Source organism: Trachypithecus francoisi, unplaced genomic scaffold (assembly GCF_009764315.1).
Source record: "Trachypithecus francoisi isolate TF-2019V2 unplaced genomic scaffold, Tfra_2.0 Lachesis_group13, whole genome shotgun sequence".
Taxonomy (NCBI): domain Eukaryota; kingdom Metazoa; phylum Chordata; class Mammalia; order Primates; family Cercopithecidae; genus Trachypithecus; species Trachypithecus francoisi.
This window is the reverse complement of record NW_022681458.1, coordinates 72,013,188-72,028,390: the sequence shown is the minus strand read 5'-3', so window position 1 is coordinate 72,028,390 and position 15,203 is coordinate 72,013,188. Positions and strand designations below refer to the sequence as shown.

The 15,203-nt window shown below is 41.6% G+C and overlaps 1 protein-coding gene across 1 annotated transcript in view; it reads left to right on the top strand.

The window, feature by feature from the left end:
* Positions 1-11,237, top strand: part of LOC117094878 (myosin-IIIb-like) — a 38,483-nt gene extending 27,246 nt beyond the window's left edge. The window contains exon 6 of the mRNA XM_033231171.1: positions 11,088-11,237. Within this exon, the coding sequence (XP_033087062.1) occupies positions 11,088-11,237 (150 nt within the window). The remainder of the gene's footprint in view (positions 1-11,087) is intronic.
* The last annotated feature ends 3,966 nt before the right edge of the window (positions 11,238-15,203 follow it).

Sequence of the window (15,203 nt, the reverse complement as noted above, 5' to 3'; positions counted from 1 at the left end):
TCTCTGCCTGGCAAAGGGTCGTTGACAGGGGACGGTTGCCATAACAACTAGCTTACACCAATGCAGAAATACCGCAAGCTTTTTGCAGCCACTCTTGCCTTTGTTAATTATGCCATTCCTAGTAAATGATACGATAATGCTATTTCCTTTGGCATTGCGAGGGTTAGAGATGACAAATGAGATATTTTGTGTCAAAGGGCTGTGAAAGACAAACGACACTAGAGAGTTGAATTATTATTATTGTCATTATTGCCATTTTGTTCCCTAAGCTCTAGCTAATGGGTTTGGTTCCCAAATAAGAGCTAGTATTTAGCGAGTGCTTACTATGTGTTAGGTGCTAAGTGAGTTGTGTGTATTAACTCATTTATAAATCTCGCAACACTACCAAAAAAGCTGGTGCTATTGCTAGTCCAATGTTTTAGATGAAGTAGATGAGCATAGAAAGTAACTATTCTTGTCCTTGGACAAGTTATTAGGGGATGCCAACAGAATTTCAACCCAGATATTTGTCTCCAAAGTCCTTACTTTTAACCACTATACCACAGCAAATTATTTAATTGTGACAACCGGTGTACCAGATAAGTCGTGAATTTTTTTCCCCCAATTCGTAACTTAGATGAGAATTATCCTTCCTAATATATGAAGGAAAATGTAATATTTCAGTGTGATGCTAAAAGCCAGTGTAATTATTGCCCAAGAGAAGGATATGGAAAAAATAAAGTTCTTTAGAATTGAATTTAGGAGATTTACATTTTAGTCTTAGCTCTGCCACTCATTTTCTAAAAAATGATTGTGATTCAGTTATTTTAATATGGCTTCAGTTTGAGTAAAAATGCACAAATTTTAGGGTCAGATAGATCTGGGAGTGAATCATAGATACCTGCTACCTATATAACCAGTAACCTCAGGCAAGTTACTTAATATTTCTGACTGGTAAAATGGGGAGAAGTTAAAAGAGGTAAAATGGGTAGAAAAAAACCTGCCTCAAAAGATAAAACGAAATAATGTACTGCAACTGTTCAGGGCCGTGCCAGACGTAATAGGGGCTTTTAACAACGGTGGCATATGTTGCCCCTACCCCTACCTCTGCTTAGCCTGTCCTCATCCGTGAAAAAGAAGAAATTGGCTTAGGTAGTCTTTGCCTTTTAAGTTCCTTTCTATTTTACAGGGAACATTTGCTGTTTTTAGAGGGAAGACCCGCCTTCAGTTCTCATATTCCATGGAGCTGATGTTCCACAAGCAATGAGGGTGGCACAAGTTCCCAGTAAGAGTGAACTAATGATGATGCCATGGCTGCTAGGATCCATTTTACCTGGCTTTCTGTTAAAGACTGGAGATTCATGGGACCCTGTCTGCCAGTCATATCACTGTGAGGAATGCAGGCTTTGGGAGCTCAGGAGAGTTAAATGAGAGGTTTAGAACTTCAGATCATTGGCTAAAAGACCTGCCTACCTTCTCCAGAAACATTCATCTCTGAGATTCCGTCACTTTTGCTGTTCACTGGTTCACCCTAGGCATTGTGTGTCAGGCTCAAAGAAACAGAGATTCCATCTCTAGTTCTGAGGCTGGCCCTGGCCTGCCTACATTGGCAGAGTGGTTCTGTCTTCTAAGGCACTGAGGCAGAGCCCAGACGCTCAGTGCTCCAGCAGGCGAAGGGCCCGGGGTGTGGGGTGCGGGGAGTGGATATGACTGGATGTCGCCCCGGGGTTTTCACCTCAGCTCCAGCAATAACTCCCTCTCAGCTGGAGCTCTGTGGAGAGGTTGAGTCATGTGTCATATGTCAGTGTGGAGGTGGGGAGCTGGCTCTGGAGGAGGCGATGATATGTTATTACCCTCTTCCTGGTGGGTCTAAATATAAGACCCTATCTGAGGGCTTTAAATCCCAGATGTGTAGAAGCACGTGAGGCCCAGAGCCGAGGCATCACGTGAATCCCCTCCGAGTGCTGAGCCAGAAGTGCTAAAGCCAGAAATGTCAAAGGAACAACTACCAGGAGCATTCGGAATTTTTAAGGCTATCCTCACTCCTCTCTGGGGAGGTGGAAAGTGTTAAAGCATCTGCTGTTGCCCCTTCTCTTCATCCACCAAAGAGGACAAGAGGAAAAACTGATTCTGTTACTGCGGGAACGGAAGTGTTTGCTGAAGGAATGTCAGAGTTGGCCTCAGCTCTTCCTAAGCTCTGGGTCCCAGATGACCCATGGCTGAGCTCCAGTCAGTGCCTTCACTGCCCTGTTCTGGGTACAGTCTTAGCTCATGAAAGAGAATTCCCACCCAAGCCAAACTCTACATTTGCTTTCTTGCCTGATGGCCACTGAGCCATCATGAGAGCAAATGGAGGACAGCGGTCAGCGTGAGGGATGGAACCTCAGAGGAGCCTTGAGCAGGATGAAATAGGAACAAGTAGAGGCAGATGGACTAGTGTTTCTTGTGCTCTATTATGTCCTGGGTATTTCTCATACTTTTTTGCGGGGGGATGTGGGGCGTACAGGGTCTTGCTCTGTCATCCAGGCTGGAGTGCAGTGGTGTGATCTTGGCTCACAGCAACCTCCACCTCCAGGGCTCAAGCGATTCTTTTTTGTTTTGTTTTGTTTTTTTTTTTTTTGAGACGGAGTCTCGCTCTGTCACCCAGGCTGGAGTACAGTGGCCGGATCTCAGCTCACTGCAAGCTCCGCCTCCCGGGTTTACGCCATTCTCCTGCCTCAGCCTCCCAAGTAGCTGGGACTACAGGCGCCCGCCACCTCGCCCGGCTAGTTTTTGTATTTTTAGTAGAGACGGGGTTTCACCGTGTTAGCCAGGATGGTCTCGATCTCCTGACCTCGTGATCCGCCCGTCTCGGCCTCCCAAAGTGCTGGGATTACAGGCTTGAGCCACCGCGCCCGGCCTCAAGCGATTCTTGTGCCTTAGCCTCTCTAGTAGCTGGGATTACAGGCATGCACCGCCACGCCCAGCTAATTTTTGTATTTTTAGTAGAGACGGGGTTCATCATGTTGCCCAGGCTGGTCTTGAACTGGGCTCAAGTTCATGACAGGCATGAGCCACAGTGCCCAGCCTCCCATACCTTTTTTAATTTTAGAGAGTTAAACAGAACCACTGTCTAATAGGAACATATGACATTCTCAAGGACATCCTTATTTGCATGGTGCTGTCAGCCTGGGTAAGGACAGAAACCACAGATACTTGCTGATGAAGGAGTATGTCCAAGTGGGAACTTTCAGATACTCTGCTTGATTTGCTTCCCTTCCTGTTTTTCAGATGCATCATGAAGGAGAAAAACATTTTTTTCCTCAATAGTTTCTGATTGGGCGCTCATGCTTCAGTTCTATCGCCTACTAGCTGTGGCCTTGAGCACATATGTCTCTTAACTTTCTGAATCTGTTTCCTGACCTGGTGTAATAATATGTGACCTGACAAGCTGTAAAATGGACTGAATTGTAGAGGTCCTCCTTGCCCTGTCCCTAACATACTCTGGTAGAAATGGAGCACTAACTGGCAAAGGAAAGGGGCAGCAAGGGAGAGTGAAGGGACAGGTAAGTGAGAGATGGCAGGAAATCCATCTGCTTAATGCTTGCATGCTGTGTCTACGGGCTCATAGCGTAGACATTACTGTGACCATGGCTCTCTGAATATGGAATGTATTTGGAAGTGGCTCAGCATTCTCCATCATTATGAGGATTCCCAAGAGATGCCTCACACAGGAAGGTGGTAGGTAACCATGGAGTTAACTCCTTCTTTGGTCATGAACCAACTGTGTGATTCAGACAAATCAACTGACTCTCCCCTCAGGCCCTAGTTTTCTCTTCTGTAAAAGAAGGGGGTTGAATGAGTGAATCCTAAAGGTCCTTTCATCGTCCATCTGTGTATGAGGAAGCTCTGGATCAGGTGAGCACAGTGGGAATGCACTGGGAGCAAATGTACTCCTTCACTTTTTGAGTACCAAGGACACATAGAAAATTTGGACATGCTAGGAGTTCTGTAGATATTGGTCCTGAGTCTGAGAAGGGGACTTAACACACAAGTAAGAATAAATGATCTGTTTTCAGGGTTTCAGGGAATTTAGGTGCAAAAATCAGCATGTGGGCTGACCTCAAACCCAGAGTGAGTTCCCCTTCTACCCTTCACTAGCCATGGTGGGAGGTTGGTGTTGTATAAGCATGCTTTGTGTGTTTTTAATTTGAACCTGGCTTTATTTCTCTATAGACTTAAGCTGAAACTTACAATCCTGAGAAAAAAGAGATCCATAGAATATCACATTATAATTAGAGACCTTCCTGAAGTTCATAAGAACAGTCTAATTTAAATTATTGCTGGCAATTTTACAGTGTACAAAATGTGGATTCAATCTTAGCCCCAGTTTTAGTTTTATGAAAGACCATCCCCCTGCCAAATACTTCAGTTTCAGTTCATCTAGTCCATATTCCCTTACAAAAAAAAAGAATGAATCTCAAATATATCCTCCTTTGAATTTATGTATCATCTTAGATAAGAAACTTCATTTGTTTATTCAGTCTCTCAGCTTATAACACTTTAAGATGTTCATTTGCAAAAGTGATAAAAATATTTGCCAGTGGAATATTTATACTGTAACCACAGTTTCTGATTCCAGAGAAGTTCTGACTTAGAAATCTTTATGATCAATAACATTTATCAATTATGCTGCATGAATTGTGTAAGCAAAATTAAGAATCTTATTTGCCTTCCTACCTCTCAGCCCATCTTATTTGCCAGTCTATTGCCTGCATTTCTGGGCTCAAGGTCAGCCAAGGATTAATAGCTTTAGGTCTGTTTGCCTTGCCTCTTATTTAGCTGAATTTAGCTCTTGAGATAACAGCATTTTGCCTGTGTACTTGAGTGAAATTTTAATCCCGACCTTTGGTTATAATTTTGGATCGCACAAATGATTCTAGTAAGGTGAGAAATCAGAACATAGAAGGCAAACCTAATTACATTTTTAATGACATTTAAAAATATTAGTGGAAAATAAAGTAGTCTGAATAATTCCTTTTGTTTAAGTTTGATAAATTATTTCTTATGACAGCAAAAATACTATAATGCTATTTGCTTGAAAACATTGCTTAAAATTACATTATTAGAAGAAATTTCAGCCCAATAGCTCTTTGACATATAATTTGATAAATGGTTTAACTATCTTGTTAGAGAAACTAGGTTTTCTGAATCTGGAAGCTCATATATTGACTGCTTTTATCCATTTCACATGTAGTATAATGCAGATGCTCTTTTCGGATGATGAAGATCTTGAGATGAGGAGGTGTTAGCTCAGGTTCTTATACAGCAAGTCATTGTGCAAGAGAGGGTGGAACTCACGCTTGTCTTGGTAACTTTATCAATAAGTTTTAGTCATGGATTGTGATGGCCCGAGAAAGTGAAAGTGCTCTACTCATGCCCTGTGCTGACCGTAGAAAGGGATATAGTTGGGAAGGGAATTTCATTTGTAAAACTGATTTAAAAAGTCTGCCACTGGAATAGTTATACTGTAACTACAACTTCTGATTCCAGAGAAGTTCTATTTTAGAAAACCTTATGATCAATAACATTTATCAATTATGCTACATGAATAATTATGCTTCAGTCTTCTGGGATTAATTTCATATGGACCTACTTTTCTTTTTCTTTTTTTTTTTGAGACAGAATCTTACTTTGTTACCCAGTCTGGAGTGCAGTGGAGTGATCTTGGCTCACTGTAACCTCCGCCTCCTGGGTTCAAACATTTCTCCTGTTTCAGCCTCCTGAGTAGCTGGGATCACAGGCATGTGCCACCATGCCTGGCTAATTTTTTTTTTTGTATTTTTAGTAGAGGCGGGGTTTCACCATGTTGGTCAGGCTGGTCTCTAACTCCTGACCCCGTGGTCTGCCTGCCTTGGCCTCCCAAAGTGCTGGGATTACAGGCGTGAGTCACCGCATCCAGCCAGGGACCTAGTTATATTATCAAGACACCACCTTTAACCTGCCAACTTCTTGATAAAGAATCCCAGCAGTCACCAAATACTCCAGAACAAAGAAACATGTCCTTGAAAATTAAGGCAAACTTTTCAATATTTATTTATATTTTCAAGACAAAAAAACACAAAATTTGCTTCTTTTTATTATAGAAATAATCCGTGCTCTCGATAGACATTTTAGAAAACAAAAGATCTTAAAGAAGTAAGTAAATAAAATAATTATTACCCATACGTCAGTGATCCAATGATATCTACTATTAACATTTTAATGCCACAGTATAAGCTGAATAACCAGCATTTTCATAAGCAGTGCTTCAGATGAGGCCCATGAAAAAGGGGTTGCTTGGTTTGCTTGCAAAGAAGAGGTACAGGGCGATAAAATATTTTGTCAAAGTCACCCAGTGACTTTGGTTTTGGTGGCAAAACCAAAACAAAGATGCCAGGCTCTGGGATTTTCTAGCACTAGCCAGAGGTGAAAGTCTCTTCGTGACCCAAGGGCTGGTGACAGTTGTTTTTCTCTGCCATCCTCTGGCTGGTGGCTAAGGAAAGGAACAGCCATCTTCAACAGAACACAGCTGACCTTGCTCAAGGACAGACAAAGGGATGATATGTGTCAAAGCAGTTGTGGATGTGGTTTCATCGCATAGATTCCCATAGAAGAGGGGAGGTGTTCCCTCTGTGGGGTAGGAGGGAGTGACTGGGGGTAGATTTAAGGAGTCTGGATCTATGGAACTCCTTAGCCTGAAGAAGGCTGAAGAGAATTGCCTCAGCAATTGAAGACGGATAATGACTAGCCTTTGCTCCAAAGACCTGTCAAGCTAAGCCGCTAGTGAAAACTTGTTTCTTGTTCTCAGTCTCCAGAAAGAAAAGGTTTTGGCAGCTAAGGTGGCAATGACCAACATTTGGGAGCCTCAAGCCCACTGCTAGGTAAAATAGCTATTGGCCTTGGGCACTAAAGCTGCCAGTGCATAGATATTGCTAGTAATCCAACATTAGTGTTTTTCTTCTTTCTAAAATAAGCAGCAGTGTAATCTAACTGTACCAGGAAAGCCATAAGTTTGCATTTCAAGGTGGGAACCTGGACATGCTCCATTAACCGGCATCCAAACAATTGCTGGGTCGTGAAGCTCATCTTCCTTAACAGAGGCATTATTACAGCAACCAGCATGTTGTCATAGACCTTAAGACCTTCTACAAAACATTGGCAATAAAATCCCCTCAAAGTTCCAGCCATCCTGTTCACACCTCAGAATAATGTACTGTTCACACTAGCTAATTTGTATGGCAATGTTAGTCTCCCAGTTTGAGATACTACCCAAAGATCACTTACTTGGAAATCACAAAGTCGTGGAATATTACAGCTAGAAGGGATGGTAGAGGTTATTTATTTCCACCTTGCCACTTTGTAGATTGAGAGAGGTCCTGAGGATATGATTTGTTTTCAGATGTGAAAGGGTGTGCCTTTGGGGTCCTTTGCCCAACACCATCTCATTTCTCTCCACTCCTTTAATGTGACTTACAGAACCTGGAAAACTTGGTCCCAAAGCAGTGCACTTACTTGCCATCCCACTCTCCTTTCTTAATGGAGCATCCTAACAACTGATTCAGAGAGTTCTTTTTGAGGTCACCTTCTCCTGGGGGCAAGAGAAGAAAGGCCATTCGACCATCCAAGCATCCTTAACTCAGCTTTGTGTCACCTAGAGGCAAGGAGAATGTTGAGCTAAAGAGAATGATAGTACTGTTTTCTCTTAAAGAAATAGCTTCACGCTTTGGTATTGGATTGATAGGGAATCCCATTCCAGGGTGTTGACCTTCAGCTGCCCTGCGTCCTGTTAAGAGCGCTTCTTTAACTCTCACCATATGTATAACCTGCGGAAAGGGCTGTTTCCTCCTGGTGAGGAGCAATCCTGAAAAAGACCCCCGAAGAAGATGGAGTTGAAATGACAGAACCTCAGAACACCTGGCTAGTGTAGTCAAAATACAAGTGCAGAAGCTGATAATTTTAACAATTTTAACCAACTATAACTTTTATTATATATAGCACTTATATGGCAATGATTTGTTTAGTTATCCTTCTCCCTGCCTGGGTTCAAATTCTGACCTTGACAATTACTAGCTATGTGATGCCAGGTGAACTGTTTAACCATGCTATCCTCCGTTTCCATACCTGCAGAAGTGATCATTGCACCTACTTTGCCAAATTATTTTGAAGATTCAGTTCAGTGTGTATTTGACTTTCTCTTCCCAGAGCGTACTATCCTGCCAGACTAATGGGTACTCAATAATTGTTTGTGAATTATTTTAGCATAATTTTCAATAAACTTCCTTGGAATGCTGAACTTAAATAATTTCTTTGTTACATGATGCACTGAAGAGAAGAATTAGGCCAAGATATGCTTTTCTGTTAATCAGAATGAGCTGAAGATAATGTTTGTCTGTAAAGAGAAACTGAAACCAGATACAAGTTTTGAATGTTTTATGACAACACTTGAGAAATGTTAGAATATCTCTATTTTCACATTGAGATATGTTCTTAGAATTGCGTTTTGTGTCCCATTCAAGTTGGCTAGAAGCTGATTTGAATTTCCCCACAGAAGTTGTAGACTATGGATACCGGATACTTTGTGTTGTCTTGCTTAGCCAGCAGTGGTCTCCTTCTAAAATCTTAAGCATTTAGAGCACATATCCTTTATTGGACATGTTACTACACATTGTCTTAGGGCATTTATAGTTGTCATGGTTTGTCATTTAATTATGATAGGTTCACTTTATATTTCAGTTGGCCATAGCTCCTACTGGGGAAGGACAGAGTCTTATTTCTCTCTCCTTCACAGGCCCTATCACAGTGTCATGAATAACAGTGAAATATTTGATGATTGATAGGTCTAAAATTATGTTTGTCTTGCACTTTTGAAAGTGTCATTTCTGAAAGGAAAGGTGTTGAATAGCCTTCTCTAGGGATCTTTAAAAATAATGTAGATTCTCACCTGATTAGGGTGAGAAAAGGGAGGTCTTTGGGGGTAATGAAATGGCCTTTGGTTCTGAAATTGGAATTATTTGAACTTCAGTTTGAATGTACATTTGAAAATAACGTGTTAAAAGTATGACAGGATATTCTATTTAGAAGATGGGGCTGGGGCCGGGCCAAGGATGTGGATTTATAGAAAATGTTCTCCAGCTCAGAAGAGAAGAGTACAGGGCAATTATGGGAACGAGAGCACAGGGTCTAGAGCAAGGCAGTTGGCACATTTCACCAGGCCTTACAAGTCCAATGCACTGCCTGGAAGAGAGCAGGAATACTAGTTTTCTATCACTGCCATAACAATACCACAAACTTAGTGGCTTAAAACAAACACCTGTTTCTTAGTCTTAATCTGTTTCATGCTGCTGTAACAGATTATCTGAGACTGGGTAATTTATAAAGAACAGAAATTAATTTTGTCATAGTTCTAGAGGCTGGGAAGCCTAAGGTCAAAGTGTTGGCATCTGGTATGGGCCTTCATACTGCGTCCTCACATGGCAGAAGGCAGAAGGGAGCGAACCCAGTCCTACAAGCCCTTTTCATGGTAGTATTAATCCATTCACAAGGGCAGAATTCTCATGACCTAACCACCTCCCAAAAGGATCCACCTTCCATTGGTTGCATTGGGGATTACATTTTTAACACATGCATTTTGGGAGACATGTTCAGACCATAGCAGTTATCTTATGATTCTGTAGATCAGAAGTCCAGTATGAGTCTCACCAGGCTAAAATACTCTTCTCCATTTGGAAGTGTCCCAGGCATCTCAGACTTAATATATCCTAAATGGAGCTCCACTCTTCACCCCAAACCTGCTCTTCCTACTGTCTTTCTCATCTTAGCAAATACCAGTTCTATTTTGGTGGTTGCTCATGTCAAAAACTTTGGAGTTTTCCTTAGCTCTCCTTTCTTCTAAGCCCTGTTCAGCAAATCCAGTTGGCTCTACATTCAAAATTATATCTAGAATCTGATTATTCTCACCATCTCACAATCTCTCATCTGGATCCCTGCAGTAACATATTGAACTGGTTTTGTTTCTTCTTCTCACATCTATCTTCTGCACAGTAGCCAGAATGATCTTGCTAAAACATAAGCTAGATCTGTCCCTCCTCTGCTCACCGCAGTTGGTTGTCCCATCTCATTTGGAATAAAAAAGCCAAAGACATTATGATGGCCTAAGAGGGTGGCTCTATTACCCTGGTCTTCCTGTGCTCACCGTTACAGGTGTTGCCCCCTCACTGGTGTTTTGGATCATCAGAAATCGAAGTTTCCCACCTGGCCATGGCCATCGGTCATCCTGGTGCCAGATTTTAAGTCAAATAGGGGTTCCTGATCCTCCACGTCCTCTGGCTCACTCCCAACTTCTCCTATCACCATTGTGATAGTCATCAGAGTCTGAGTGTAGGAGATGTTCTTGACTGACTCAATAAGTTGATAAAAACATTCCTCCACAGGGTTACATACTCCTCAACCCAGTGACAAGCCCAGGGTCATTTTCTGGTTCTGCTGCTCTTGTACCTAGTCAGGCCAAGTAACTGGAATGGCAGCTGTTTCTGTGATGTACACCATTGTTGGAGTTTGAGGAGGGGAAAGATGCTCTTAGAAAAAGGGAAGGGTGAAGTGGGGTCATTTTTACTTTATATTAACCATGTGAGTCTTCCAACATCTCTCTGCTTAGCTGGTCATACTCTTGGGGATTTCATGCATCTCAAAGTACACAAGCATCTTTGAGAACAATTGTTTCTTGTTATTGAATTCAGTAGCTAGTAATGAGGTGAGGGATGTAGACAAAGCCTTTCCTTAAAGAATAGCAGGGTTGGGATGGTGTGGTATACACCGGCTTCCTCCCCTTGTGCTGTTCTTGGTACTTAGACAGTTTGATACATGCTTTTCAAAAATAAAACTGACACATTTTTAAAAGTTAATGAACGAATAAGATAATAAATTAGTTACGCACAAATAAGGCCTAGAATACACACATCTCATTACTGGAATTCAATAACATTGTGGCCAAGGAAACTGCGAAGGGGGCTAAGATCAGCCCAGGGCCTTTTTAGGACATCTGATGTGGCAGTCGGGTTGATGTGTTGTGTCCTGCTTTTGTCTAATAGGTCATTGCCTGTGAGCAGCAGTATGACTCTTCCTATGACGCTCGCTGTGACGTCTGGTCCTTGGGGATCACAGCTATTGAACTGGGGGATGGAGACCCTCCCCTCTTTGACATGCATCCTGTGAAAACACTCTTTAAGATTCCAAGGTAAGACACAAGATGGCGCTCTTGACCCATTAGTTCTTTGTGAAAGTGTCTAGTTAGAGGGATAATAAATAGTTTGTAAGCAATTTCCCTCCAAACCTGACAAAGCCTGATTGTGAAATATATTTTCTTTGAAAAAACAAGGGGGGTGGAGGGGGATCAAGAAGAGGATGTTCCTGAAAGATAACATACCCCAAGGAATAATAAGACCATGTTGCAACAATTGCGTATTTTTAGCGCTCAGCTTTTTCTGAGATACTGATTTTTTGAACTTTGCACGATAAGACTACGAATGGAATTGTGGATTAAGTAATCTGTCTAAATGCTAGTGTTTTCTTTTTAATTACATACTTTCTCTAGTATTCAGTGTAAACATATGTGTATCATATTGCTGTATTCACTCAGACCAGTATTGAAATGTATCAGAAAATGTTACATCAGCACTATAGATCTTACTCTCCAACCCTTAATTTCTGTCTCAATGGAAAATTGTGTGGAAAGAGGTCTGTTTGGAGAGCATTTAAATGCAAGTATACTTTCTATTCTGTGTATTCATTAGGGGTTTGTACAAGAGGTTGGGTTGTGTTTCATTGGAATCGGGCTGATGTGTGGCCAGCTCACGGCTCTAGTTACAGAAAAGGAAGCTATCCAGGGACGCCTTCCCAACCAGGGTGCAGATTGAGAGATAATTTGTACCTTCCAAATGTCTCTTTCAAAAGAAGGCTCTGGGCAGGCTGGGAGCCATTTAACTGCCTTAACAATACAAGTGTTGACCTTTCCTTATCTGCACAATCACACAGCTATCACAGCCTTTAAAAATTTCTCCTGATTGCAATTTGCATTTCTGATTAGGTCTATTTATATGCAGATGAGGCTCTCTGGTGTTCATCATCATAATGTTATCATTTTATACCTCATCCAGATGTGAACAACCACCAACCACTATTCCAAAAATGATTCCCACCCAAGCCAGAGTTAGTCTTTTTGGCTTTTTCGAATCACAAAAGCAGGTCACAGTGATTAGAGGAGCAGACGAAGCACCTGGCTTTTTAGATTAATAGTCTGGTGAGCATTCAAAAGGATATAAGAATGCAGGAGCTAAAAGCTGCATTGTGTACAGTAATAAGTCAGAAAATGGGAAATGGTGTCTGGAATGATTTGTGTGTGTGCTTTGATTTTTTACAAATGGTTTACCCCTCACCATTTATTTAATGTGGCAACATAATTTCCTGAATATCAGGATTAAGGTATAGCTTATTAGCAAAATAATATGTACTTTTGATAAGAGATCATCTATATTTTTTTCCTTTCTTGTTATGCATTTGTATATAGACAAGGTATTCAAAATTTCTTAAGGTGATAAATGTGAGGCTGCTGAGAGAGAGAGAGAGAGAGAGAGAGTGAGTGTGTGTGTGTGTGTTTAAATAGACCCTTCCACTCCAGTGACTCCACTTAGCTTGCTTCTGTGCCCAGCCAAGCTTCTGATCTCTAATAATCTCTTTATTCTCTCACTACTCATCTCTTCTATCTTGGGAGAAGCCTCTAGATCTCCAGATGTGGGGATACAAGTAACTAAGTCCCCACTGCCTGCCTTGGGACAGAGTGGATCCCAAGAATTGGGCAATTGTTAGAAAAGGATCCTTATCCCAACTTAGTTTAGGGCTTTGCTTCTCTCCTCCTAGTGTAACCTCCTGCCCTTTTAATGTCTCTTGGTTCCTGTGCAAATGATGAATCAGATCGAACGAGGCAGTGTCAGCAATAATCAGTCAGCAGATTCTCAGTGTGATTATGTGTGCTCATGTGCGTTCAACACTTGCCATTGTCACAACCTTAATGGCTGACTTGATGTTCTTGGATGGGAATGATAAGAGGTTTTATTTTATTATTTTAAATCTTAGCATATTTACATACATTGTACAGCTTTCTTCTTCCCTAAACCAGGAAAAAATATGTTGGGTTTATATTCACCAAGTTCTTTACTTTAAAATTACCCTGTCAATTAGAATTGCACAGTTCTCTTTGAAGGGTTACGAATTGACCAAATGTGGGTGTCACGTGTGAGTGCTACTAATTTTTAGTGCTAAAAATGTATCCTTTCCCCAGAAAAGCTCTTTGAGGCAAAGTATAGAAATTAAGCATTTATGTATTTTTAAAAGGCACTCAAATTATTTACCTGTGTGTTTCATTGGAATCGATCTCAGTCAGTGCCTGCCTGCCTGCCTGTCTGTCTGTCTCTCTCTCCCCCAACCACTTCAGTGGAGAAAAGCAAATGAAAAATAATGACAAAAATCCTTTGAATCCATTTGGTTTCAGAATTAATTTTTTTTCTATTTGAATGTGACTGTTTTCAGTGTTTTGGAATTTCTTGTCAGTGAAACAATGAAATCCATTTCAGGGTGTGCTGGGATCTAGAATACTGTGTGTGGCTTCTTCCTCTGGCTTTCCTCACTGACCTTTTCCCTGCAACCCTTTCTTTACTGGAAATAAATTGAGTAAATTACCAAGTAAGGGAAGAAAATAAAACCTTGACTGAGTCAGGGAAGAAGTGATTTTCACAAGTTGGAAAAAGATTTATGAGTTAATGAAGTGCTGGTTACCTGTGAGCCTGAGATGTCAATAAAACAGGTAATGAGGAAGGTTCCCTGGGTACTGTCAGGAAATAGGAAGCAACCTGCCTTGATGTGGTTGATTTGCCTGTACATGGGTCTCCTTGCTTTTCCCTTTTCTTCCTTTATCCACCTTCTCCTTTCGCTTGACCTTCACATTAGAAGATCTCACACAAGGTCATCGTGACCTGTCTTTGAAATACTGCGTGACTCACAATCTTTCCCACTTTGCAACACATAGAAATTATCTGCTGATTGGCAGAGCATCCACTATTTGCTGAACCTGTCAGCATGTGTCATCTTGTCTAATGCTTTTGCTCCAAAAACGTCACCCCTCTCTGACTGTCACTGCTCTGTCTGCTGCTATTTTTCCCCAGAAGTTATAAGAGAGCAAATGAATGAAAATCATTTCTCTCAGCATCAGTGGATTCAGCTCTCTCTCATGACTCTTTACTGAGGACTTCTTTAAAATTCCAGAGGCTTAAAAGGATCTTGAAGATGACCTGGATATATTTTTCACTTAAAAAGAGATCCGTTTCATAGATATAATTCAAGAATCAACAGAGTTAGTGGAAATATACAATTTACCTTGACAAGCAGGTATCTTTCCTTAGCTTTGAGTCTTTGGCTAATGACCCCCTCAACTTCCATAGAGGGGAGTGAGGAAGGCTGTGGGCATCAGTGTGATTGTGTTCACTGGTCAGTCACTGGGGAGAGCTGCATCATCTGCCCATTTATTTGGGGCCAGGTAGGAGCTGACTGTCCAGTGTCTCGTCACACATTGAATACTTCCACTTTATTCCTTGTGGGAAAATGCAGAATGTTTTCAGGATTCTCAGTAGAAATGTCTTTGGCTGGAAGTGGACAGCACAGGCTGGCCCAAACATTCCAGTCCCTGAAGCTGGTGATTTTCCCTTCCCAAAGAGAATTTCCCTGCAGTACACAATTCAAAAAAAGGAGAGCTCATGATAATCACCAATTTGCATTTCGGCTTGTTTCCTTCACTAAATCTAGGTTGTTCCAAAGTCACCTGGACCCAATTGTATTTGTTTCTTAGGGCTGCTACAGCAAATGACCACAAACTTGGTGGATTAAAGCAACAGACATTTATTCTCTCATAGTTCTGGAGGTCAGCAGGGCCACACTCCCTTTGAAGGCTCTAGGGAAGAATCTGTCTTTGCCTCTGCCAGCTTCTGGTGTGTCCAGCTTTTCCCTGGCTTGTGGCAGCATGGTTCCAACCTCTGGCTTCATCTTCACGTGACTGCCTTTCCCATGTCTTTGGGTCTTCTTCTCTCATCTCATGTAAGGACATAGACTTAGGGCTTATCCTCATTCAGGATGATTTCATCTGGGGATCCTTGCCTTAA